A 27,913-nucleotide genomic window follows, 5' to 3' on the forward strand; every position below is an offset into this window, starting at 1 on the left:
GCCAGTCCCAAGATGGCCTCCAGCAGCTCAGGCAGAGAGGTTGCTATCCACCAGGGAAGCTGGTACAGTAGCAACATTTCCCACTAATTCCATGGGTCCAGCTTCAGAAACAGTCTCAACATCCAGAAGCTTCTCTGTATTAGGCTAAACATACTTAGTTCCCATTAGGCATGTGTTGTACAATTTAGCCTCCAGCTTTATCATTTTTGTTGCTCTTCTCTGAATTATTTCTAGAGCCTCAGCATCTTTAGGGGATGAGGTAATACTTCTCTCCCAGAGGGAGATAATCATGTATCACTTCCTCAAAATGCTGTTCCTGGATCCAATAGTCTTAAATAATTACTGACCACTTTCCAACCTCCTAATTCTTAAAAAGATGGTTGAAAAGATGGTTGGACTATAGAGGACATTGTATGAGACAAATTGTTTGGATCTCTTTCAGTCAAGGCTCAAGTATGTCATGAAAGATAAGAGTCAGGAATTGAGGGGAGGTGGTGTACCTTTCACCTTCCTGTTGGATCTCTTAATGGTATATGACCATGGTAATCTTTTGCATCAACTGAAAGGGATTAGTGTACTGTTTTACAATGTTTCTGCTCTCGCCTATGTAGACATTTCCAGTGATTGCTAAGGGAGGAATGGTTAAACTTTGGGCATTTGAGTACAGAGGGCCTCTGATCTTGGCCTTCTCCCCATCTTATTAAACATCTATATGCAATCTCTGGGGGAGGTGTCTATACGTTTAGGGCCTAGTACCCTTAATACAGTTTAGCTTTAACTCTTGATATTAGGTCAAACAGAATATGTGGTAGAAATCTTGATCTAGTGCCAGAAAGGTCTGGGTGTAGTGAAACAGATTACAATTAAATCCTAGGAAGACAAGAGTATAGTTTGAACAGAAGCCCTCTAGTTCCATGGAAGTTCTATCTACTGTTCTGCTTTTGGTTGCACTTCCCCAGAAAAAGCTGGGAAGCAGTTTGGGAATTCTCGGCTTGGGAATTCTGGCCTTCCTATAGCAATGTGTTAGATAACCTGGCTTTGAGAGACTGTGGCCGATCTTAGTGAGTCTGCCAAGTGAATCAGTCCCTGGGCTAAAAGGCTCAAGACAATGGTTCATATCTTTTGTCATTTCTAAGATTGCGGCAATTTTTTCTATGTGAACTTGCCCTTTAGGACAGGCTGAAAGCTGCTGCACAGAATTCAGCTATGTGTTTGTTGAGAAGCTACCCTTAGTTCAGCAGAATAACGTCTATTTTATGAGAATTCCTCTGGTTGGTTGCCACTAGGCTTTGGAGCCACTTCAAAGTGTTGAAGACTATAAAGTCCTATATAATCTGGATTCTTGTTATTTTGAGATGGCCTTCTCCAGAGAGAATTCACAGTCTTACATAACTTTCCTAGGGGACAATGCTGTGGATGCACATCAGTGGTGGGTTTCTATCGGTTCACCCTGTTCCCGTGAACCAGTAGCGGTTGTGGCAGGCTCCGCCCACCTGCCTGGACGTCATCACGGACGGTCTCTGCATAGGCAGAAGGTTCTGCGCATGTGCAGAAGCGCTATGTACATGCAAAGCGTGCACATGAATGCACGGTCACAGTTGCGAACCAGTAGCGAAGGTAAGTGGAACCCACCACTGATGCACATCCTAAAGAGATTGTGGAGTGGACACAAACACACACAAAAAAAGACATTAATAATGTCTAGAAACGGTAGCATAGAAATGATTGCTATAAATACATTTAATTAATTAATTCAGGGGGATTGCTTTCTCTCTATTCTATACTTAACAGAATAACAAAATTGGAAGGGACCCTGAGGGTCTTCTAGTCCAACATTCTGCTCAAATAGGAGACCCAATACCAGTGATAGCTAACCTTTTCTGGACCGAGTTGTCAAAGTGTGCGCCCAAACCAAAATGCAATACGCGTGCCCCCTGCATGCACCACTGTGCATGTGCGCATGCCCCCCACATGTGCACGCCCCCTGCACACATGCACAGCAGAGACCCAGAGACCAGCTGACCGTCAGGAGACGTGCGTGCATGCGTGGCGGAGCTGAACTGGGGTGACAGCTTGTGTGTCCACAGAGAGGGTGCTGCATGCCACCTCTGGCACGCATACCATAGGTTCGCCATCACGGCCCTATACTATTTCTGACAAATGGTTGGAAAGTTGCATCAGGGAAAATAAGTTCCGATGTCTTTTACCAGCTAGTTTCTTTTTTGTTCCTCATCAAATATATAGTTTTTACCATTTTCTTCTTGTTCTTTGAGTCTCTTTTAACTCTCTTTTAACTCCTCTATTGAGGCAAAAGGGCATTATGATTTTTCATATTTCATATTCCATTTATATCATAAACACTTTATACCTTGATTTTCCAACTGATACTTCAGTATTGCTAATGTTTTATATGCCCAGAGGGCAGCAACAGAACCAGACCGCGGTGGGTGGGTGGGGTCTCTATCAATGCTTTGTCCTCTAAGCACATAGTGCTTATAAGCAGTATCCTAAGTGACAGGAAGCGAGTTTCCTATAATCTTCTCAGCTGTCCTTACCACTCTCTGTATGCACCTTCTATCTGAGGCACTGCTGCCAGCAAACCAAACAGTGATGCAGTTTATTAAAACACTCTCAATCGTGCCTCTGTAGAAAATGGCCAGGACAGAAGTAGAAAGATGTGCTCTCCTTATCTGACGCAGGAAATGCAAACGCTGGTTTGCACGCTTTACTAAAGATAACGTATGAAGAGGCCAAGTCAGATTGTTAGTTAACTACACCCTCAGATACTTAATATATTGACCACCTCTACAGCTGCAGCCTTGATACTAAGTGGAGTATGACTATGTCAGCTCTTTCTAAAATCAACAATGATCTTTGTTTTATTAACATTCAAAACTAGGTTATTTTTATTGCACCAGTCCACCGAAGCTTTCACCTCCTCCCTATAAGAATCTTCATTGTCATCCTGGATAAGATCTATCACTGCTATGTCATCCGCATACTTCACAATATGATTCCTAGCAGACTTGGCACAGCAGTCATGGGTCATCGAGGTGAACAGTAACAGACTCAAAACACACCCCTGTGGGGAACCCGTACTCAAGGAGATGGAATTGGAAACTTTTCTTCGAACCTGCATAAACTTATCTTCATAAATGACTTAGATGTGGGAATAGGAGAACTCATCAAATTTGCAGATGACAGTAAACTGGCAGGAATAGCCAGCACCCCAGAAATCAAGCTCAGGATCCAAATGGATCAATAATCCCTATCCAACAACGTGAAATTTAATGTGGAGAAAAGTAAGGTTTTACACCAACATAGGAAAAACCAAAAGTACAAGTACAGATTAGGCGAAACCTAGCTCAAAAACAGTAACTGTGAGAGATAACATGGAGTCCTAATGGATGATCACTTAAACAGGAGCCATCCATATGCGGCAGCAGCCAAAAAATGTTAATACAATCCTTGGTTGTATAAACAGAGACATAGAATCTAAATCACGGGAAATATTAGTACCGCTTTATAAATCCTGAGTAAGACCACATCTGGAGTACTGCATCCAACTTTGAATTACAAAAAAGATATTGAGACTTTGGAAAAAATGCAAAGAACTAAGACGATTAAAGGCCTGGAGACAAAAACATCTGAAGAACGGTTGCAAGAATTGGGTTTGGCTAGGCTAGAAAAAATAAGGATTAGGGGATGGCATGATAGCAGTATTCCAGTATTTGAGGGGCTGCCACAAAGAAGGGGGGGGCAATTTATTTTCCAAACCACCAGCAGGCAAGCTAAAAAACAATGGATTGAAACTAATCAAGGAGAAAAGCAACTTGGAATTAAGGAGAAACTTCCTAACAGTGAGAACAATTGGAATAGCTTGCCTTCAGAAGTTGTAGGTGCTTCATCACTGGAGGTTCTCATGAAAAGACTGGACAGCCACCTGTCTGAAATGGTATAGAGCAGGGGTGTCAAACTCAATTTCATTGAGGGCCACATCAGGGTTGTGTTTGACCTCGGCGGGGCATGGCCAGGCTGGGCATGGCCAGCTCAAAGTCACTCGTGTCAGGGCAGTGGTGGGATTCAGCTGGTTCACACCGGTTCACCAGAACTGGTAGCTAACCACACCCGGCCACACCCCTTGCCCCTCCCAGCCACTCGCCTCGGATGAGGCTGATATGTAATGCCTTTTCTCTTGCTGCGCGGCCCTCCCAATCAGCAGAGGCTCCCTAAATGAAAAAGCTGGCCGGGGTCAGTCCTAGCCTTGCTATCCATCGCAGCTAGGAATCTCAAATAATAGAATGAATGCTTGTGTTGCAGCCAATCTGGGCACTAGCTAGGCAGGCGGCCTGCAAACTCTGTGGTTTGCAGGCCGCCTGGCCGAAGTTTCACTCGCTGAGGCACCAGGACTCCTTATAACGGGATGGGGTCCTTTGAGCACTTAGTTTGGCTACCTACCTACCTTCCTCCGCCTCAGCGAGTGGCGCACAAAAGTTCGGCCGGGCTCCTCGAGAGACAGGGTTTGCAGGAGGCTGATCTAGGGGCTGGTTGTAGCACAAACATTCATTCTGGGCTTTGAGATTCCTAACTGCAATGGGCAGCAAAGCTAGGTTCATCCCTTTGATTCAGCAGCTGGAAAAGGGGGTGGAGAGAAACAGTCCCATTGCCAAGGTACGTGTGGGTCGGAGGGGGGAAGAAATTCAAACTTCAGCCTCCTGGTGCGGCGTGGGGCTTTGGGAAAATGTTGGAGGGAAGGGCCTCTGGCTCGCTTGTGCTCCCTCCCTCCCTCCCCAGTCTAGGTTGACGTAGGTAGAAGCTCACATTGCCCTTTCCAAGCCTGCTGTCAGTGAAGCTGGGTGCTGGTGAGGGCTGGCTTTTTGCTTAGCTTTGTCTGACTGTGGGGGGGGGGAATGGACAGGGGCCTGGGGAGGAAGCTAATAAATACTGTATGGTCATCTGAAGAATGGCAACTGGTGAGTATTCTTCTCAGGTAACTGTTTAATAACTCACATCGTAACTGACAACGTGCATAACTGAGGTAAGGAAAAAAAGGCCGCGAACTCTGTTTGACAGCTCTTATATATGCAGCTGTCAAACGGCTAACCAATCCATGAACAGAACGTTTCATCAACGGCCCCTAGGGGGCCTGCTCTAGGAGCAGACTCAATACATTACACCCCTTTCCTCTTGGACTGCACATGCGTAGTCCTGCAGTCCTGGTCGCTGTCGTATGCGGCCCAACCGCCGGGGGCTCTTGCTCTGCAATGACTCCAGCTGATCCGGAATGTTGTTTTCTTTCGGGCATTGCTCAGCTGGCTCCTGCGCGGACTTCCCACCTGAACTTGGATCCACGATGACTTCGTTAGGTAAGTTCACCAGTTCCTTTTCATTAACCCAGCAATTTTCCCCCACCCCTGGACATATATTTTCTCGTAAACTCGTTTCCAACGCCAACTCATCACCCTCTGGAACATGGACTGGCACAGACCACCTGGCCCTTAATTGGTTGCTGTGGCGGCGCCACACGTGGCCGTGTCCCAAATCTACCCTGTATGAGCAGGGTCCCGTGACATTTGCTATGGTACCTGGCAACCATAAAGGTTGACCTCCATAGTTTACAGCGTCCCCTACCTTGAACGCCTGATGCATTTTAGTAGAGTCTAGTGGAGTGCTAGGGGCATATTGGGGGTGGAGCCTGTCCAAGGTGGTCCTTAAACGGCGGCCCATAAGGAGTTCTGCCGGGCTTCGATTCGTTGATTGGCACGGGGTGGTGTGTTGTACCAGCAAATACTCTGCAATTCGCTCATGCCAGTCCCTGGACCCCATCCTTCCTAACACCTCTTTGGCAGATCTTACAGCTCGTTCCGCAAAACCATTACTCGAAGGATGGAACGGGGAGATCAGGCAATGTCGGATACCCAAGCTCGCTAAAAACACTTTGAATGTGGAGGATGTTACTTGGGGTCCATTATCCAATACCAGCAGATCAGGTAGGCCATGAGTGGTGAATACCCTGCGGAGTGCCCTGATCAATGCGTCCGAAGTGGTGGAGTGCATCAGTACAACCTCCACCCACTTCGAGTAGGCATCTGCTAATATGAGGAATATCTGACCATGGAATGGTCCTGCAAAATCAATATGAAGGCAGGACCATGGTCCCTGTGGGTCTTCCCAAATTTGGGCCTTTTCTCTAGGGGGCATAGGCCGTGGTTCCTGACACACACTACAGGTGGCCACCCACTCCGTGATGCAACTATCCTGGCTAGGCCACCACAGATAACTCCTCCCCAGGGTCTTCATACCCATTATCCCGGAATGGATTGCATGCAGGGTTTCGAGGACTGAGTTTCTCAATGATGAGGAAATTACTACCCGGTGCCCCACAATAAGCAACCACCTTAGGTCGACAACTCCAGTTTCCTCAAACATAAGGTTGCAACGCAGGCCGTACACAACCCCTAGTCACCCAGTCAATGATCTGTGAAATGTCAGGGTCTCTTGCAGAGGCCCGAGCAATGTCTATGGCAATCAACGGAAATGGTGAACTGTCAATTAAGCATACAGATGAGACCGGAGCCAGGTTGCACAGCAGTGTAGGTAGGGGGCAACGGCTGAGAGCATCCGCATGAGCCAAATTCTTTCCTGGAACATGGAGCAATGTGTAGGTATAGGCGGATAGGAACACGGACCATCTAGTCATCCTGGGTGACATAATTTGCAGAGTTTGCTGGTCCCCCACCAAAAGTCCAAGCAATGGCTTGTGATCTGTTATGAGGAAAAAATGGCGGCCGTAGAGATAATCATGAATTTTTTTCACACCTGCTACTAGGGCTAAGGCCTCCTTGTCCAATTGAGAGTAGTTTCTCTCAGCTGGTGCCAAGGTCTGGGAGAAGAATGCCACTGGGGCCTCGGACCCATTCGGAAACTTATGGCTCAAAACAGCGCCCACCCCAAATGGTGAGGCGTCGCATGCTAAGACCAGAGGCATGTTATCACAATATTGTGCGAGCACGGAATTTGATGTCAAAAGGCGTTTAACAGTGGAGAATGCAGCAGCTGCCATGGCAGTCCATACCCAAGGCGCCCCGCGGTCCAGGAGCCTGTGCAGAGGCTCAGCGAAGGACGCTTTGTGGGGAAGGAAGACGGCATAGAAATTGAGGAGGCCCAGGAAAGCGTGGAGTTCTGCCTTGCTTGTAGGAGTGGGTGCTTCTAGTATCGCCTTGGTTTTCGCTGCCATGGGGTGGATGCCATTTTTATCTATTAAAAATCCCAGAAATTCAACTTTGGGATCAGCGATGTAACATTTGGATTTTTTGACTTTGAGTCCAACAGTCTGGAATTGGCAGAGTACTATTCGTAGCCTGTCCATCAGTTCGGATATGCTGGTTGCTGAGACCAGCACATCGTCAAAATACGGAACGACCCCGGGAATTCCATGGAGCAATCGTTCCATCAAACTCTGGAAAATTCCCGGGGCCACACTGACACCGAATTGCAGGCGGTGACATCTAAATGCCCCACGATGGGTGACAATCATCTGAGCCTCTGCTGTTTGGGTATCCACAGGCAACTGTTGATAAGCCTGGGCTAAATCTAGTTTGGCAAAGACAGATCCATTTCCTAGTGAGTGCAGCAGGTGCTGCATCCCCGGATCAGGGTATGCATGGGTTGTTAACTCCTGATTAATGGTGGCCCGGTAATCCGCGCAGATACGGATAGACCCGTCCGCCTTCATAGCTGTTACGATAGGCGTCTCCCATCGGGCGTGGTCTACTGGTTCCAAAATGCCCTGCTCTATTAGCTTGTCGAGTTCAGCATCAACCCGGGGCCACAATGCAAAGGGCACTCTGCGGGCTTAAGTCTTTTAAGTTGCACCTGGGGGTCCAGGCTAAAAGACACTGGAGTGCCCCTATATTTGCCCAATTTGCCATCAAAAACTGAAGGAAATTCGTTACACAGCATCTCTAAGTCTGATGATCGTATTGCATTGACCCCATGAATTGTTAACCCAAGGGCATCAAACCAATTAAGGCCCAAGAGACTGGGCAAAGGACCGTCCACGATTACTAAAGGCAACTGGCCACTGAAATTCTTGAAACTGACCCTGAAATTCCCAGTACCAACAATGGGAATTGGAGTACCCTGGTAATCCTTTAAGAGGAGGTTACAAGGATCAAGCCCCTTTTTTGACAGCCTGGGCACTAGTTGCTTAATGGTGCTCCAGGATACTAGGGATGACGCTGATCTAGTATCCACCTCCATTTGACATAATTTGCCTTCAAGATGGATATTGAGGTGAATTTTTTGCCTCATTAATTTGCTGGTGTGTCCCACCATATGGACATCCGACCCTCGGTAATCTTGGAACCGATTCTTCTGTTGCGTTGGCGGCTGCCTTCCCCCACTGCTATGCTGAGAATATGATGCCGGTTGTGGTTGTGCCAACCGGCACACTCTCTCAATGTGGCCCTGATGCCTGCAACGATGGCAAACTGCATCTCTAAATTTACAAGAGGCCCTTTGATGTTTTCCCCCACAGCTTAAACATTCAGTTCGGTAACTCGCCGCCTTCTGCAGTCTCGATGATTTACTACTGGCTTCGCTTAGGCGACATACACTGGCTTCATCCTCAGCCTCTGAATCAGGAAACTCGATCTCATTCACGGCGGCAGACTCCCCCGCCTTAGGTGGGTTGCGCCCCTGGGGCAATTCGGCTATAGAGAGCGCAGCCAATTCAGTGGCACATGCCTCATCCAGTGCCGCTTGGAATGTCAGCTCGTGGTTGGCTATCAGACGTTTCTTAAGCTCTTGGTCCCTAACACCAGCCATGAGCTTGTCAAGAAGGTAATCCTCGAGATTTACGAATTTGCAGTGCCGCGCCACTCGTCTCAGGGCTGCAACATACTGATTTATAGTCTCGCCAGGGCCCTGGTCTCGATGATAAAAGTGCTGGCGGCGGGCAATTCTCAAGGGGGCTGGGGCGTAATGCTTCTTAAGCTTTTTAATGAACTCCTCCCAAGTCCCGGAGTGGATCAATTCTGGTGCCATCAACGTCATGGCCGTGTCAAACATTTCGGTACCACAGAAGCTTAAAATATATGCCCTTTTGCGCTCACTAGACAAGTTTGTATAATCATGAGCAATAAGGAAACAGTCAAATCGGGCCATATAAGTGTCCCACGTTTTGGTCGCGGGGTTAAACGGGGGGAAACTCTGGGGATGCCATCTCCAGCCGCCTCAAACGTGCCTGCTTCTGCTGGCAACCGCTCTTAAGTCCTTATTATTATATCGTATCTCCTCAGATCGGCGATCCCACCTTCGTCGCCACTAATAAATACTGTATGGTCATCTGAAGAATGGCAACTGGCGAGTATTCTTCTCAGGTAACTGTTTAATAGCTCAAATCATAACTGACAACACGCATAACTGAGGTAAGGAAAAAAAGGACTGAACTCTGTTTGACAGCTTTTATATATGCAGCTGTCAAACTGCTAACCAATCCGTGAACAGAACGTTTCATTAATGGCCCCTAGGGGGTTTGCTCTAGGAGCAGACTCAATACATTACAGAAGCCATGCCCCCCCGACAGCTGGACAAAGTTAGGTAAAAAGCCAGCTTCTCCGACAGCAGGCTTGCAAAAGGCAATCAAGCTAGAGTGGGGAGGGGGAACACAAGCGAGCACTGAGGAGACTGTGGGAGGAGGGAAGCCAGGCAAAGGGCGAGCGAGGGCATCCGCAGCATGCTGTAGCACATGCACTTTCCCTCAGCCCCCTTCTTTCGGAGAACTCCGATCGGCTCCTCCGCCTCTTCTCTCACCCCATTAGCCAGCCTGCCAGCAGGAGGTGAATTGGTGGGCTTTATTGCGTTCCAGGATTTCCCACCTGAATGGCACGCCACATTTGCAATGGGGGGAGGTGTTTGGGGAAGGCAGTGGGGAATTTTCTAAGCCTAAAGCAGAGAGGGAAGGAGGGTGGGGGGAGAGATATCCAATCCAACTTCCAATTTTTTAGCCAGCATAGCTGGCTGGAGAATTCTGGGAGTCGAAGTCTACAAGTCTTAAAGCTGCCAAGTTTGAAGACCTCTGTTCTAGTCCAAACCCCCTGTTCATGCAGGAAAACTGAGGATTCCAAATCTGAGTGGAGGACCTGGGAAAAGTGTCAGAATAATACTTAGAAGGGACCTTGGAGGGGACCCTATACCATTTCAGAGAAATGGCTGTCCAGTCTCTTCTTGAAAACCTCCAGCGTTGGAGCGCCCAGAACTTCTGAAAACAAGCAGTTCCATTGGTTAATTGTTCTCAGTGTCAGGAAATTTCTCCTTAGTTTTAGGTTGCTTCTCTCTTTGTTCAGTTTCTATCCATTGCTTCCTGTTTTGGCTTCTGCTAAAATGTATTTGGGAAATACATTGCCTCCCTTCTTTCTGGCAGCCCCTTAAAAGCCTGTTGCCTATCACACTCTTGGACAAAGCATGTGAGCCATTTGCTCCTTTCAGTGGTCCATGAAAGTACATCTATAGTATGTAGATGCAGATAATAAAGTCGAAAAAAGTGAACATTTTACAGAACTATAGATACGTTGAGGCTGGGGGTGACAAGGAGTGACTGAAAGGGGAGGGGCTGGGCAAAGCACTCCTTGACATGAGTGATGTCGAGTTGGCCACGCCCACCCAGTCACATGACCACCTGGCCACGCCCACCCAGTCACAGGATCACCAAGCCATGCCCACCAAGCCTCACCTACCAAGCCACGCCCACAGAACTGGTTGTTAAAAAGTTTGAATCCCACCACTGTGTCAGGGGCCCTTGTGGTGGCCTGAGTGCTTTCGGTCATCCTGAGCTCTGTTTTCGCTGGCAAAACGAGGGTTGCAGGAGGCCATTGCAGCCAAAAACAGAGCTCAGGAGGGCTGTGCGTAGCCCTCCCGAGCTCCATTTTCACTGGCAGAGGCACTGTGGGCTGGTCCTTCACTGTTTCCAAGGCAGCCCTGTGGGCCAGATCTAAGCACCCCAGGGGCCTTGAGTTTGACACCCCTGGTATAAAGTCTCCTGCTTGATCAAGGGGTTGAAGTAGGAGACCTCCAAGTTCCTTTCCATCTCTATTCTGATTGATTGGATTTGTCACTGCAATGAAGTGGGAAAATGGCCGTAAGAAGGCTTGAGATGGTCTGCCACACAATTATTTTAAAAAAAGTTCCTTCTAGAGAGTTTTTCTACAATTGACTTGATAGGAATTTTCTGAAAACTTTGCCCTCTTCTAAGACTTGTCTTAAATGCCAGAACTGATTGAAAATATTTTGCTTACTCTACATGAAGGATATGATCATATCCATCTCCACTCTGTGGCTACAATTAGAGATCAACTGCTCAGGAAGTTGAATTTACTTGGGAGAAGATTAGATCCTTCACTATATTTGAATTTATAATGGGAACATAGGAGACGATCTAGCACACAATCTAACAACTTGCTGTTACTTTGCTTCAGAACCTGGCATGATTTATGGCCTGAAAGAAAAATGCTGCAAAGTGTCCCACGAACAAGGTGGTCCAGGCTGGCTGTGTGTCTGCCTGCCTACAAGTGTTCTCTTGTATTTTGGGAGAACATAAACCAAGGCATTCAGCATCATGCAAATATTGCCGCTTAAGTGCCAGCTATGGGGAATGGCAACGTTCCAAGAAACTTTCAGGTGAGAGAGCCAGAAGAGAACTCCTGGAGATGTTACTTTGCCTTCTTCTACCTCAGGATTTCCCTTTTCCAATTATGGTACAATGTATATGTAGATCAAAGAATAGTTTTGGCAGTGTGGAGGAGGGCTTTCCCTCACCACTGAATAACTATTGGAGTCCCTGGTGCTCTCTGAGCTTGGCTTTTGCTTGCAGACGTTCCATCATCCCAAAAGATAACATATCACTGTACCCCAATCAAGTTCATAAGCCTTCAAGGACTTCTCAGTTCAATTCGGAGTTACATATATTCTCTTCTAGTGAATAACTATTGTCAGCTGACATAAAAGAGCTAAGAAGAACTTCCAGTAGGCAGAGCTGTGACCCTTGTATCTGTAGAAGTTTCAGCCCCATCAATGTGGTGCTGAGTGAGGAGGTGCCTGCTCTGGCCTTCTTTTTCTACAGCACTAGGGAGGTTCAACACCACTTTTGGTCTTAGCCTTTCCTCTTCAAGACATGTTCCCTTTCAATTGTACTCTTTTAAAGCCTGGGTGAAGATCCCCCTCCCCAGGGGTGAAATGCTCCCGGTTCGGACTGGATCACCTGATCCGGTAGCAATGGGGGGGCAGGTGGTTCGGAGAACCGGTAGCAAAAATCCCTGCTCCCCCCCCCTACCCAGCTGAGCTGCACAATCATCAGAGGCTTTTTTTTTTTTTTTACTTTTACAAGCATTTTTTCTACAACCTCTTCGGCCGAAAAAATGGTTTTAAAAGTAAAAAAAAAACAAAACATTGGCCACGCCCACCCAGTCACATTACTCCCCCACCAAGCCAAGCCCACAGAACCGGTAGTAACAAATTTTAGATTTCACCACTGCCCCTCCCCGTTGGATTTTTGTGACTTTGTGGAAAGAAAGAGAAACCCTTGCAGTCTGGGCCTGGTGTAGGACGAATCCAGGCCTGCTCTGGCTTCTGGTGGCAGGAGCAGCCAAACTGGCTCTGTGGTTTGCTATCTCTGCTTTTTGGCCTGGAGTGCTCATTCAGCCAAAGAAGGGACAGAGGCACAGCAGCACAATGGTTGTGAGCAACTCAATGGCATTTTTATCTTCTGGCAGGGCCTGGCAAACAGGAGTGCAGCTCTTTTCGCTTTCCCAGAGCGACCAGCCTTATGTGTTTTAAACTGCATATAACTTAAAAAATCTAAACGATCAGGGAATGATGTGTCACTTGAATTGCAGCTGTTAATGACCATAGAAATCTTGGCAGGAAATATTTGAAAAATACAGCAACGATTTGTATTCTAACTAGTGCAGGAAAGTAATAGACATTAATATCCTACTCAAAGCAATATCTTAGAATAATAGATCACAAGGTTTTTTTTAAAAAAAAACTTAAAATTACATTTGCTCATTAAATATTAATTTGCTGGATTATTTAGTCTAGCAATTAATAGTACTTTATTCCTGTGGCATACAGAGGAAATACCTTACTTTAGTAATAATTTTAATTAAGAGCACAACTGAGTGATTGGAGCAGCAAAGGAAAAAGGGGAGTCATGAAGACCAATCTATCTTGCTTGTTCAAACAGGATAATGGGTAACCCCATTGACTGATGAATGGGCCCAGGAAATAAGCAATCAAGATCTTGCACATACTGTATTTCAGATAATCACAAAGTTTGTAAACAAAAATATCAGGGCGATAGAGATTTGAGACAGGAAAGCAGGTATCACTTTAATCATGAAACAGCTGAATTGGATTTCATAAGAAAATGTAGCACTGTTTTTCATAGATTAAATAGCGAATAGTATATCTTATTAAAAGCACACAGAGACACTATATTTAGTACAAGAATATTTGTTACATGTAACATCTTTCTTGTGAATGTCCCATTTATATAGGCATTTATCACTTATTTGGAATGTATATTTTATTCTTCTCTTCCCTGCAAACTATGTGAAATTGCATGTATATAATAGGATATTTTATAGGCCTGATGAAATGAGCTATAATTCAGACAAGCGGACTGCTATACTGTATATATATTTATTATGCATTAATGTAGCACAACAGTATTGCAGAGGGATAAAGCAAATTGTCAAAATTCCTAACAAAACACAAAAAACAGTGTTCGAGTTTCATGTCTTGAAAAACATTAAAAGAATCACTATGTAAAATATTAAAAGAATAATTACCCTACTTTTCAGAGTATAAGACGCACTCCCCCGCCCCAAAAAGAGGTGCATCTTATACACTGAATACAGCCATTTTTGGCCTCCCAAACCCGCTACGCTTCGCGTTTTTTGCAAAACACGCAGAGGGTTTGGGAGACGTGAAGAATGCTCCTGAGGGCCAGGGAGGGCAAAAACCAGACGCGCAGAGGCCACGAACTTTTTTTTTTCTTGTTTTCCTCTTCGAAATCTTGGTGTGTTTTATAGTCTGAAAAATACTGTATACAAATTACATGTAGCCTTTTGGTTTCAGATAGGAAAGCAGAAATAATTGGCATGATTTATAATTTGCTGCCTCCTGCAGGTGATTTTAGAAAACAACAATTCTTCTACATTCCAGACATAACTTGCATGTATTTGACATTTTACTCTACTACAACAGTTTTAAGGATTCAGGAAGGAGGATAATTAAAAATCAATTTTAAAAAGAAAATTAGTTTAAAACTACTAATTAAACAAATGAATTGCCTCTATTTCAAAACATAAGGATCAAAGAAATGAATCCACCCCACTGCTTATATATTTGATGTATCAATAGAAGACAGAAAATACTTGAAGATTCTAAATTGTTTTTGTAATTATACAAAATACAGTTGGATCATTTCCAGTTTACAATCTGGCATGTTGATCTTCAATCATATTCTGCCTAAGATGTGTTTGATGGAAAAGATCAATGGGTAGTGTAATATAGAGCATGTATTTTATGCACATCCATCTTACAATACAAATTACAATACTTTCAGATTTACCATTTGAAGTATGCACAGGAAGAATGCACAATTCCCTGCATGCATGGAATTGAATTGAATCAGACATATGTATGAAATAGAACAAATGTGTGAAACCTTGAAAAAAATGCCCCTCTTTAGAAAATTGCTTTAGATGTTGTAATATGTCCTGTGTTCCAATAGAACAAAACTACAACAAGCTTGACTATTTTCCTCTTAGAAAGCAGTGAAAATTAAAAAAACAAACAAAAAACAGTTTGTTTTTTACATTATGGCCATAAAGTTAGCTAAGGTAGCAATCCTTGATGAATGCCATCTATCACTCAGCCTAAAAATTTGCGACATGGGTAATTTTTTATTAAAAAAATTCCCATACCAAACAATTAAAACAAGATCTAAGAGCATCTTTTATGGTTTAATTTGCCTGTATAAGCAGTCATAGAAGTGAGCCCAGCAAAGAACAAGCAACCCTGAGAGCTAAATTGGTGTAATAGTTAAGATGCTGGTCTAGCAATAAGAAGGCTGTGAGTTCTAGTCCCACCTTAGTCATGAAAGCTAGCTGCATGAATTTGGGCTAGTCACTCTCTTGCCTTCCAATCTATTCACAGGGCTGCTGTTATGCGGAATATAGAAGGAGAAGGGTTTATTATGTAGGGTTTGCCACCTTGAGTTACTTATAGGTAGTCCTCAACTTACGACTATAGTTGGAACCACAATTTCTGGTGCTAAACAAGGCAGTTGTTAAATGAGTTGCACCCGATTTTAAAACTTTTGCCATGGTTGTTAACCAAATCATTGCAGTTGTTGAGTAATCATGGGGTTGTTAAGCCAATTCAGCCTCCCCCATTGACTTTGCTTGTGGGAAGCAGACTTGGAACTTTGTAAATTGTGATCACCAGACCCCAAGACATTGCAGCTTTTGTAAATACATGCCAGTGGCCAACATCTGAATTTTGATCATGTGACCATAGGGATGCTAAAACAGTTGTAAGTGTGAGACTAGTTGTAAGTCACTTTTTTCAATGCTCTGTAATTCTGGTTGGTTGCTAAATGAATGGTTCTAAATTGAGGATTATCTGTATAAAGTAATAGAGGCATAAAGTAATAATGGCAGGATAAAAATCTAACAAATAAATAACACCAATGGATTGTTCCATGTCAACACAATCCATGTTGATTGTGTCGACACCATGAACAATTACTACAACAGCAAAACTAGTATCTCCAACTAAGAAGAAGAACCAACAAAGAAGCAAATTTATTTCTTTATCAATGTGAAGTTCAACTGCACAGCAATGTCATTAATACATATGCATTAAAAAGCACAATTTCCACTTGACAAATTAGCTGCAAAGCTCAACAAAGCAACGTAACTTCACCATTTGCAATCTGAAAGTTCAACAGTGTAATACCTATAATGCAAGTCATTTCATTCTCGTAGTGCAGTGCATACACTTTAACACTTAAACTTGTAACTTTCACATAGTAAAACAAATACATTCACTTAAGCGGCAAGCAACAACCTTTTGTCTACAACTGTTTACAGTATAATGCTTTTTAGTATTTAAAATGTAGTTTGGTTGTCGTTGACTTCTTCCCTTCATTAGTTCAAGTCAATGTCCGTGAGATTGGAATCCTGCCTGTTCTTCTTTTGCTTAATGAATCTCCAAGGAAAAATTGAAAAGAAAGGAATCATAGGAAGTTAGAATAATCAAAACAATATGAAATGAAATGTACCATTTGGTCGTAAGATCTGGACAAACACAAAATACTTTGTTTTAAGTTTGGCATTAAATTCCAGAACATTGAATGTTTTCCTCAGAAGTCTTTGCATACCCCTAAACCAAATTTCCTTATTCTATCTAGAGAAAGAAAACCTTCTATTGTGGATGTCAGTGATGATGCTTCTGCAGCAGTTGATTCAGAAAGCAGGATTGCCAAAAGTCTCGGTGGAATGTAAAGATATGCTGAACAATGATATAACACCATTAGAATTATTGGAGGCAACCAAAAAACAAAAAAATAATAAAACACCAGGCCCTGATGGATTGCCGTCAGAAATTTTCAAAAACCACCAAGAGATATTAAGTCCCATATTGTTAGAGATATATAACGAAGTTTTGAATGAAGCAAAGATCCCAGCCTCGTGGATGGAAGCAACAACTACATTGGTTCCCAAGGAAAATGCTGATTTGGCTTTTATTAAAAATTATAGGCCAATATCACTATTGAATTCAGACTATAAAATATTTATGACAATTATGGCTGAAAGAAATTCCTGGAGAACTTTATCCATACTGATCAAAATGGCTTCTTGCCCAGAAGGTATATAAGGAATAATATTAGGACTATACTTGACATTATAGAATATTATGTGATACATAATGAAAAGCAGATGGTATTAATATTTGCTGATGCGCAGAAAGCCTTTGATAACATCAAATGGAAATTTATATTAAACCAATTAAGTTATATGGAATTTGGGGAAAAATTTATAGGTGCAGAGCAATTTATGCCAAACGAGGCTAAAGTTGTAATTAAAGAATTTTCAAATCCAAAAAGGTACAAGACAAGGTTGTCCACTATCGCCGCTATTGTTTATATTATTATTAGAGATCTTGACCAGAATAATACGAGAGGACAAACAAATTAGAGGCTTAAAAATTAGGAAAGAAACTTTCAAGGTACAGGCTTTCACGGATGACCTTGTCTTTATTATTGAAGAGCCCATGCAATCTGGTGTAAGGCTGATGGAAGTACTGGAAGAATATGGGGAAGTAGCAGGCCTAAAGATAAATAAAGACAAAATGAAAATGTTAGTTAAAAATATGACCAAAGTGCAAAAAAAAGAATTGGAAGAGAAAATAAACATTCAGATAAAAAAAAAAAGTAGATACCTAGGAATTCAATTGACCTCAAGATGCTTTACACTTAAAGGAGACAATTATGATAAATTAATTGAACAAATTAAAATCGATTTAGAAAGGTGGGAAAAGTTACAGCTCTCCTTCATGGAGAGGATTGCCACTATTAAGATAAATGTTTTACCTAAAGTATTATACTATTCCAATGTATACCAATTTGGCTAAAAAAGGAATTCTTTATAAATTTGAACAGAATGATATCAAAATTTATTTGGCAGGGCAAAAAAACCTAGAATTAAAATAAAATTATTACAGGATGCCAAAGAATGAGGGGGATTCAGCCTTCCAAATTGGGAAAAATATTACCAAGCAGCAACCTTGGTGTGGGTAAGTGATTGCATACATCTCAAAAATAGAAGACTGCTGACCCTGGAAGGCCACGATTTACAAATAGGATGGCACGCTATTCTCTGGGAGGAGAAGTGTAAAGTTCACCAGTACTTCCAGAGGCAGTACATCAGACAGGCACTCTTGGACACTTGGATTAAGGCTAAAAGGTAATTATATGGAAGTTCCTAACTGGATATCAACATTAGAGATGCTTACACATCCAAATTGTATTAAATTAGGAGAGATTGTCACATATAAAGATGTGTTAAATGATAAGAGATTTGAAGTCTAGGAATAACTTAAAAGAAGAAGGAATTGAACTATAATAATAATAATAATAATAATAATAATAATAATAATAATAATAATAATAATAATAATTTTATTTCTATACCGCCCTTCTCCCGAAGGACTCAGGGCGGTGTACAGCCTATTTAAAAACACAGACAAAACAGCAATGTAAAATTTAAAATAATTAAATAAATTGGCTCAGATTTAAAACCCCAAAAAATTTAAATACCCCAATTTAAAACTATTATGTTGATAGTCCGGCCTGGCGGAACAACAGGGTCTTCAGTGCGCAGCGAAACACCCGGAGGTCGGAGATCTTACGAATTTCCGGGGGCAGTTCATTCCACAGGGCTGGGGCTCCCACAGAGAAGGCCCTCCCCCTGGGTGTCGCCAGCCGACATAACTTGGCCGATGGCACCCGGAGGAGACCCTCTCTGTGGGAGCGAACTGGTCGGTGGGAGGCTATTGGTGGCAGAAGACGGTCTCGGAGGTACCCGGGTCCTATGCCATGGAGCATTTTAAAGGTGGTAACCAACACCTTGAATCGCACCCGGAAGACCACTGGGAGCCAGTGCAGCTCGCGCAGGAGGGGTGTCACGTGGGCACAACGGGTTGCGCCCATAACCACCTGCACGGCCGCATTCTGGATCAGTTGGAGCCTCCGAGTGCTCTTCAAGGGGAGTCCCATGTAGAGAGCATTACAATAGTCCAACCGGGAAGTAACAAGGGCATGAGTGACCGTGCGCAGGGCGTTCCGATCCAGAAAGGGCTGTAACTGGCGAATCAGGCGAACCTGATAAAAGGCCCCCCTGGCCACGGCCGTCATATGCTCTTCTAAAGACAGCCGCGCATCCAGGAGGACACCCAGATTGCAAGCTCTCTCCGTGGGGGGCAAAGATTCACCCCCAATAGTCAGCGATGGCACCTGCTGACTATATCGGGGCGCCGGAAGCCACAGCCACTCAGTCTTGGAGGGGTTGAGTCTGAGCCTGTTCCTCCCCATCCAGACCCGCACGGCCTCCAGGCAGCGAGACATCACATCAAGGGCATCGTTGGGGTGGTCTGGGGTGGAGATGTACAGCTGAGTATCATCAGCGTACAGATGGCACTTCACCCCAAAACCACGGATGATCTCACCCAGTGGCTTCACATAAATGTTGAACAGGTGGGCTTATCTACAAATACAATCTAAATATATGAAGAACAAGAAGGAATGGGGTATAAAACCAGAATCAACAGAACTGGATAAAATTTTACTAAATACTGGGGGAAAGGCCATAAGGAAGCTATATCACTATTTATTAGAACAAGATATGTTAGAAGAGCAAGTAAAGGAGACCATGATAATTTGGAGCAAATATTTTGGCTATAGTATTGATTTGGATAATTGGCAGAACCTGTGTGAAAAAAACTTTAGCAACATCAGAAAATTTATATAAGATGTTTTAAAGGTAGACTCTCCCACCTACAAGACTAGCAAGAATAAGTAAAAAATACTCTCCAATATGTGGGAAATGTGAGGTGATCCCAGGTACCTTCTACCACATGTGGTGGGAATGCTCAAAGGCCAAACAATTTTGGCATCAGATAAGGTGTTGGCTAGAAGAGATTCTAATATTAAAAATAGAGGTTAAATTGGAATTCTTCCTATTAGGTATTATAGAGGGTAAATATAACAAGAACACAACCTACCTAATATTACATATATTAACAGCAGCAAGAATAGTCTTTGCCCAAAAATGGAAGAGTAAAGAAATCCCCGTGGAAGAAGAAGTGCTAATCAAAATTCTCAATTGTGCAGAAATTGACAGACTTACCTTGGAGGCAAGGATAAAATTGAATCAGCATACTACGAAATCTGAACTAAATTTTATGAATGGTTGGACAGGAGGAGGAATGCCAAGATGAAGGTGTGGTGAATGTCTAGAAATGGGCATGTCAATGTATGTTAAATCTGTATGTAAGATATGATTATATTGAGTATAGATGTAGCTGTTTAGGAGGAATTAATTTATATACTTGACATGCAAGAAGTAATGTAAATTTGTACAAAGATAAAGAAGTATGTTATGTATTAGCTTAAATTTGACGATAATGGTGCAGACCAGAGACGTTAAACATGTCCATTGTTTTTTTTTAACTTGAATTAGTAATAAATTATATAAAAAAATACAATCCATGTTGATTGTGTCAACACCATGAACAATTACTACAACAGCAAAACTAGTATCTCAGCCTACAAGAACCAACAAAGAAGCAAATTTATTTCTTTATCAATGTGAAGTTCAACTGCACAGCAATATCTTTAATGCATATGCATTAAAAAGCACAATTTCCATTTGACAAATTATCTGCAAAGCTCAACAAAGCAACGTAACTTCACCATTTGCAATCTGAAAGTTCAACAGTGTAATGCCTATAATGCAAGTCATTTCATACTTGTAATGCAATGCATACACTTTAACGCTTAAACTTGTAACTTTCACATAGTAAAATAAATACATTCACTTAAGCAGCAAGCAACAACCTTCTGTCTACAAACAGTTGTCAAACTGTTTACGGTATAATGCTTTTTAGTATTTAAAATGTAGTTTGGTTGTCATTGACTTCTCCCCTTCATTAGTTCAAGCCAACGTCCGTGAGTTTGGAATCCTGCCTGTTCTTCTTTTGCTTAATGAATCTCCAGGGAAGAATTAAAAAGAAAGGAATCATAGGAAGTTAGAATAATCAAAACAATATGAAATGAAATGTACCATTTAGTCGTAAGATCTGGACAAACACAAAATATTTTGTTTTAAGTTTGGCATTAAATTCCAGAACATTGAATATTTTCCTCGGAAGTCTTTGCATACCCCTAAACCAAATTTCCTTATTCTATCTAGAGAAAGAAAACTTTCTATTGTGGATGACAGTGATGATGCTTCTGCAGTAATTGCAAGAAGCTCAGTCCACATCAAGTAGGCCCAGAAAATTAATTAAATCTGCATACGACTCTCATTTCGTAGCTTCCCAGACCTGACTAATACCATTTACACAACAACGCTACACAGTAATGATCACATAATACCAAAGGAATGGAGAGGGTCCCAAGAGAATACTCTGCAGACTCCAGAGAGAAAACGAATTACGATAGTGCCTGGATCCATTACCTGTGCATATTGGCTCAGTTGTGTTCCCTCCTCAACAGCTCATCTGGCAAATCCCATCAGTGGTTTTTGTTGGACTAAACAATCCCTTGCACGCAGAAGGGTTAATTGCAACAGTACGGTGTTCACATAAGTTATACACTGTGATGGTTGAGGTTCTGGATGAGTCTTTTAACCTTTCCCTGTTTGTTCCCCCTGTTACTGATTCCCCCCCCCCCTTCATGGTATGGTTAGAATAAGGTCTTTTGCCCTAGCTCTTGATGAATATTATTTGAACAGAAAGTAAATTATATCTTAGTTTTTCTGAAGTTGATGTAATTAAGAGAGTCATTTGGCTCATGTAGGTAGGGCAAAAGAAGAGAAAAATAAAGATAAGCAGAGCTGAGACTGAAACTAACCAGTCATTTCTATGCGTTAGCATGCTTTTTGGTGCACAGAATAAGTCATAACAGGAAAACTTTCACCACATAATAAGACCCATTGTTAATATCCAAGAGCAGAGCAAAAATGACTAAATACTGTGATGCAGGCAGCAGAACTGTGCTATTTTGGTACACATCTATCACTTTTCATTACATAGGGCCTATGTATTATAGGCTGTTACACAGTGGGCAATGAAACAGGCCAGGTTCAGTTTGAAGTTGACACTCTGCTTCTGAGAGGAGACCTTTTCTGTCTTTTTACCTCAAGTGAACATGTTTACTTGAACTATGAGTTGAAGGTGCTGTGGCTTCTTCAGTTTATGGCTTCTTTTGCTGCCAGGCTGAATTCTACTGACTTTGTGGGGACTTGTGACTGACTGTTTATAAGTACACTGCAAAAAGAGATATCAAAACCCCAGATGCATACTGGTTCTGTGGGGCTCACAGCATTTCTGGGTAGGCTCGAGCTTAAACTTCTCAGCTCCTTTTCTTTTTTTCAGAAGGAATCGCATCTGCTGTGCAGATGCTCTTACATCTTGCCTTATTTTTCCAGAAAACATCTAGCTAACCATAAACTAATAATCTGTGTGTGGAAGACATCCTAAACTATGATGAGACAAGAATAATCCATGGTTTCAAAAAGGAATATTTTAAAGACTTAGGTAGCATTTGTGCTCTGATATGGGCCTGAAAGCATACATGCCAAGCAAACCTAAGCACATTTCTGACCAAGATCATATCCCATATTTTGCCAAAATAAACAAAAACTGAAGTGTGGAAAATCTACCACTGCCAACTGAAAAGAAATATAGAGAAATTAAACCCTTTATTGATTACTTTATAGATTTTTAATAAAAAAACATTTTATCTGTTAAAGAATTAAAGAAAACAAGCAAAACCTAAGAAGAGCTGTGCTCTGTCTAACAAAATGTAACATTATCCCCTCAGTAGTCATCAGATGCCCAAGCAAAGTCCAAAATCTGGACGTAAGTGCAGGAGCAGCCTCTTGCTCTGTTACTTGTAGCTAATTGGAAAATAAGCTCATGGTAATACCAGAGATCATTAATCTCATAGTCCTATTTTCCATGAATTGTACTGTGTCCTTGGAAAACTGCCTAAATTAATTATAACAGCACATTCTCCAACCGGAAATTCCTATCATTCATGTCCTCTACTAATTTTTTGCAGAATATACATAGCTCCTTGTCCATTACTTTCCTGATTTAAGAAACTATAAATATTGTAAACTTTCTTTCTTAAATCAACAAAAGCAAGTGAGCCATTTTTAAGACATTTATAGCACAAGAACAAATAGAAAGGGCTGAGCAGTACAAAGGGTCAGAATCAGATGATGGTACATACAAAACAGAGGTGGGTTTCAGCAGGTTCTGACCAGTTCTGGAGAACCGGTAGCGGAAATTTTGAGTAGTTCAGAGAACCGGTAGTAAAAATTCTTACTGGCCCCGCCCCCATCTATTCTCTGCCTCCCAAATCCCAGCTGATAGGGAGGAAATGGGAATTTTGCAGTAACCTTCCCCTGTAGTGGGGAGGGGATGGAGATTTTTCAGTATCCTTCCCCTGGAGTGGTATGGGAATGGAGATTTTATAATATCCTTCCCCTGCCACCAAGCCATGCCACACCCACCAAGCCACGCCCACAGAACCAGTAGTAAAAAGTTTTGAAACCCACCACTGATACAAAACCATTAACCTAGTAGAGATGTTTATCATATTAAATTTGCTCTTTAACAAGAGCTAGAATGAGTTTAAAATTTAAATAGAATATGTATTATTTAATTGCTATACTGATTTGCCATTGAATAAAAAAATCAAAGTCATTTGAGTTCTCTTTAAGAGGGAAATAATGGAATATGGTCAATGGAGGAAGATTAGGATGTATTTATTTGTTTATTTCATACAACCCACCCACCCCCCATTCTATTTCTCCCCACAAAAATCCCATGAAGTAGGTTTTACCGAGAGAGAGTAGCTGGCCCAAACTTAATCCTGTGAATCTCCATTGCTGAAGGCAGAATTGAACCTGGGTCCAAGAACTAATTTCATTGTCTAATACATACTGTAGTTCTATAAATCTCTCAGAAGCCCACTTTTGAGCCTTTACATGTTCAATAGAACATAATCTTCTTCCTCCTTCCCAGATCCATTGGTACTAACTACATGGACTTGAGCTACCGAAGATACTCTCCAATCTGGGTCTAGATTTGGGCAGAACCATTAATTGTTTCAATTGTGGATTATTCCCATTCCACACAGCCAGACACACAGACAAAATAACCTGCCCAGTACAGAAGTAGTGGTAAATGTAAAAACAAACAAAACACATGTTTTAGCATTATCCAAAGTTGAAGCTTTATTGTCAAAAGTTGCAGAGACCATGTTAAAGTTGCACACTTCCCTGAATGCAAAAGCCAGGATTCCAGAATTCGAAGACTCTTCTGAGGTGGGCAGTGCCTATGTTTTCATGGGGTTCTTGATAGTCCTTCCAGATGGGTAGTAAATGAAGCACGATGGCTGCCACTCCTGGGTCTATCATTACAGCATGCCCAATACCCCAGGCAGCCAATCTCTCTACTTAATCTTTGCAAGTCCTTACGGAACCGCACCCCCAGAAAAGTATGAAGCACAGGATTTAGGCAGCAGCGAGCAAAAACCAAGCCACTGGTAATGAGGAGGGCAAGATCACGCTGAAGGCTTACCGTGCAGCTTGATGCCTGCTGGCCTATTAAATCTGCTGCATCTAATAAGGTGAGCAGGGCATAAGGGAGTTGCAAAACCAAAAACAGCAAAACCAGGGCCAAAATGAGCCACAAGGCCTTGTGTGACTGGGCATAAGGAGAGGACCAAATAGTACGTATGATGGCTGCATAGCAGATTACCATGATAGCGAATGGTAGCACAAAACCAAAGCCCACCTGCACTAAGCAAACAGTAGTTCTGACAACAGTCACCCTGCAAAGCTGAAAGCCTTTGTAGTCTTCCACATGAGCATACATGACATTGGGCACTGCTAGAGCTGCTGAGAATAGCCACATCAGCCCCGAGCAAAGCTTTCCCCAGAAACTGGCAGTGGGGCGCATGCGGCGGGCAATAGGAACCCACACTATGGCTATGTAGCGGTCCAAGGTAAGACTCATGAGGAAAAGAAAGCCACTGTAAAAGGTCAGGGCATGAAACCCTTGCAGAACCTGGCACGCAGTCATGCCCAGGTACCAAGTGCCCATCATCCCAGCCACACCCACTGGTAGAGTCAAGAGCAGTAGTAAGTCCGAGATAGCCAGATGTAAGAGGAGGATGTCGCCAAGGAACTGGACTCGATGGTAACGGGCACGAACTAACAGCAAAATCCCATTGCCAAGGAAGCCCAGAACACAGAACAGGATGACCATGACTGGAAGATAGATACGTGCCACCATGCGGATAGCCGCCTTTTCACATAACTCTGGCAGGTCTGATGGGAATGTCTCAAAGTCCCATTGATACCATTCTGTGCTGACTGGAGGCTCACCGGTCCAAGGAGCTTGTTCCTGCAAATCAGGGGAGGAAATAAGCATCTCTGTGCTGCTCTTCAATACATGTTAAAACAAAATACAGGTAGTGACATAGACTCCTCAGTGATGTGAGGCCCAGGCATTGGTATGTCTTTCAGTTTGTTGCCACTATTACAAAGCTTTTTTCCCTGCAAATATTACCCCTGTGAAGGAGTTCCCAACAGGAGTTCTCTAAGAGAAATGTATACTTCCCATCCTTGAACAATAGTTCTCTTACCTTTAAAAAATGAGCAAGGCTCAATTTGAGCAAAAAACTATCAGGGTGCAGATTGTAAAGTGTAATTTTCAGACCAGATTTTAATTCTGGCTTATACAGAATGCCTGGCTCTTGTCACTTAGTCATTGTTGCTTGTTTTTCCTCTTGTCTTGTAATCAATTCTTGTGCATCAAAAGCCTACAAATTATTTTTGATATTATTTTAACATTGCTTTTGATTATTTTTCATTACACACACACACACACACACACACACACACACACACACACATGCATTTTAATGGCATTAATTACAATGGTGGAATGAGAAGCAATGCAGCCAACGTTTTAAGTGGCCAATAGCTGGCAGTACTGATGTACTGAAGTGCTAAACAACTCTGATCTGTTCTCTAGCATTTGTTGTTCTTTCATTGCTGTGAACATTCCATTGCTGGAAATTGCTGCAAGAAAAGTTTGTCCTGTTCATGAAACAAAAGCCTGCAGTGTTTACTCATCAGTGCTCTATTGCTAAATGAGGTTTGTTTGCTCAATGCAGATTATCTATGGTGAAGACTAAGTTGATACACTATGCATTGCTGGCATATGTAAAATGTAAAAAAAATAATGAACTAGGAACAGCTGATTTGTATGATCAAAAATGAAGATCTGTGAAAGCAACGATCAGGTTTTACATAGAAAGGGCTAATGATCTGATTAAGGACAATCATTCAAATTCAAAAGTCAGGCTTTGGCAAGAAAATACCAAATTGCCAATTTCTGTGATGCAGATAGTGTTACACCCAGGGATTATTTTAAAATTTGGCATTATTATCAATTCAAAATGCTACATTGCATATAATTTACACCTTTTCTTAAAAGTGAACCAACACCATCATGGGCTTCTGTTTGCCTTGAAGGGGTGAAATCTGGACCTGGTTGAAGAGATAAAATGTTGACTTCCTTTGTGATGGTTTTAGGAAGCTTGCCCATTATTGACAGAGGTACATAGTGAACGATAGTTTGTGTAGAAAGCTAAATATAGTTAACAATAGAACTCATTTTGAGGGTTATTTTCCCATTTCATTAATGAACATATCTTTATTTAAAATAAACTTATGAAAATGGAAACATTGCTTTTCATTCAACTGTTATAGTTCTACGAACTTGTAAATTTGGTGCAAACAGAATTAAAATGAAATACAGTTTATAGTTCTTTCATACAAAAACCCTTATTATTCTAATTTTTCACTTAATCAGAATAAAGTAAAATAAAGCATATTGTTAAACTTCAAGTTTTGAATATTTTGTTTAAATCCTTATCTACTACCAACCACACATAGAGATCTATTTATAAAACTGGTTGAATCTTAATGCCCATTTCTTACAGTAAATAATAACAAATACAAAAGTCAAATACAAACTGAATGGCAGGTATTCCAAATTCACTTAAATCAGAAGAGATTGGGGAGTTCACATTTAATTAAACCTGTATGCTGCCAACAACTCAATGCAAAAACAGTTCAAGGTGTTGAACTTGATGCCTGAGATTCCCAAAGGTATAAAAAAATGGTTATTCTGATCTTCTTTTGCATCGTACTGAAGGCAAGACCTGGGAATCCAAAGAATTGAGTTTTCTTGGCCGTTCTTAATAACAAGTATATTCCTACTTACTTGAAATTGGAGCTGCTCATCCATCGTCAAATTATTGTCCCTCATCAGGTTGCTGTCTACAAATATTATTTAAGGCTTGTTATAAGTTGGCAATTCTGTTGACTGATGTGGCTGATACTGAGAGGACAGTTCCCCTGTTTGATAGTGAAAGAGCTGGGCTGTGTTATTCTTAGACAAATTATTTGTAGCTATTGCATTGAGATTATGAACCATAGGTGTTACATAGTTTTATAAAATTTGATGGATAGCACAATGTATAAAAATTGAGTGCAATCTTATACATAAGGTAATTCTAAACACAAGGAGATGGAATCTTTGATGTGATTTTTGAACTTGAAGATACTTCAAGTTCAATATATAACTCCAACCCTTCTGATCCCTGACTATGCTAGTTGATTTTGACGGGAGCTGACATCAAGCAAGACCTAGAAGGCCCTTATTTCCACCTCTAGCTGTAAATGTCAGATTTACAGAAGCTACTGCTCTAAAGCAAGTATTTTGGACAGCAATCACCACCATTTTTCTACAGTCCTTTCATGTTTTCTCAAAACAGCACTGCTCATGCACAAGAGATAGTAGCACAGACAAGGTTTGCTCTTTCACTTGTGACAATTGGAGGAACTGAGGAGGGGATTAGTGGGGAATTAAAAGTAGGTGTAAGAAAAGAAAATGTGGGAGCTAATGGTTAAGAAGGACCATGTCCAGTGTAGTAGAGTGAAATTTTTTTAAAAAAAACCTATTATCTATCTAA

General features: G+C 42.1%; 1 protein-coding gene and 1 long non-coding RNA gene across 4 annotated transcripts; one reads left to right on the forward strand and one right to left on the reverse strand.

The window, feature by feature from the left end:
- On the forward strand, positions 1 to 16,645 carry LOC117664834 (uncharacterized). 2 transcript variants are annotated; one of them, XR_009622590.2, is made up of 4 exons: positions 1 to 62; positions 9,303 to 9,383; positions 11,478 to 11,679; positions 16,481 to 16,645. It is a non-coding gene; the product is annotated as an uncharacterized LOC117664834 (long non-coding RNA). The 2 variants fall into 2 exon arrangements; XR_004591183.2 differs by lacking the exon at positions 1 to 62 and adding an exon at positions 5,708 to 5,990.
- Positions 15,851 to 27,282, reverse strand: CCR10 (C-C motif chemokine receptor 10). 2 transcript variants are annotated; one of them, XR_009622589.2, is made up of 2 exons: positions 27,163 to 27,282; positions 15,851 to 17,400 (listed from the first exon to the last, which is right to left on the reverse strand). XR_009622589.2 is itself a non-coding variant. In XM_034416573.3 (2 exons), the coding sequence occupies exons 1-2, from the start codon at positions 27,205 to 27,207 to the stop codon at positions 24,208 to 24,210; spliced, it is 1,110 nt and encodes a 369-aa protein (XP_034272464.1). In that variant the 5' UTR covers positions 27,208 to 27,282; the 3' UTR covers positions 24,073 to 24,207. The 2 variants fall into 2 exon arrangements, 1 of the variants encoding a protein (XP_034272464.1); XM_034416573.3 differs by lacking the exon at positions 15,851 to 17,400 and adding an exon at positions 24,073 to 25,272.
- Positions 27,283 to 27,913: the final 631 nt, after the last annotated feature.

This window comes from Pantherophis guttatus, chromosome 4, assembly GCF_059756535.1.
Source record: "Pantherophis guttatus breed Tessera chromosome 4, ASM5975653v1, whole genome shotgun sequence".
NCBI lineage: Eukaryota > Metazoa > Chordata > Lepidosauria > Squamata > Colubridae > Pantherophis > Pantherophis guttatus.

Coding starts and splice junctions, on each gene's coding strand:
- CCR10 (XM_034416573.3), bottom strand. CDS start 27,207: ATGAGGGACAATAATTTGACGATGGATGAGCAGCTCCAATTTCAA. Junction 25,273..27,162: donor ATGAGCAGCTCCAATTTCAA/GTAAGTAGGAAT, acceptor CCTGATTTGCAG/GAACAAGCTCCTTGGACCGG.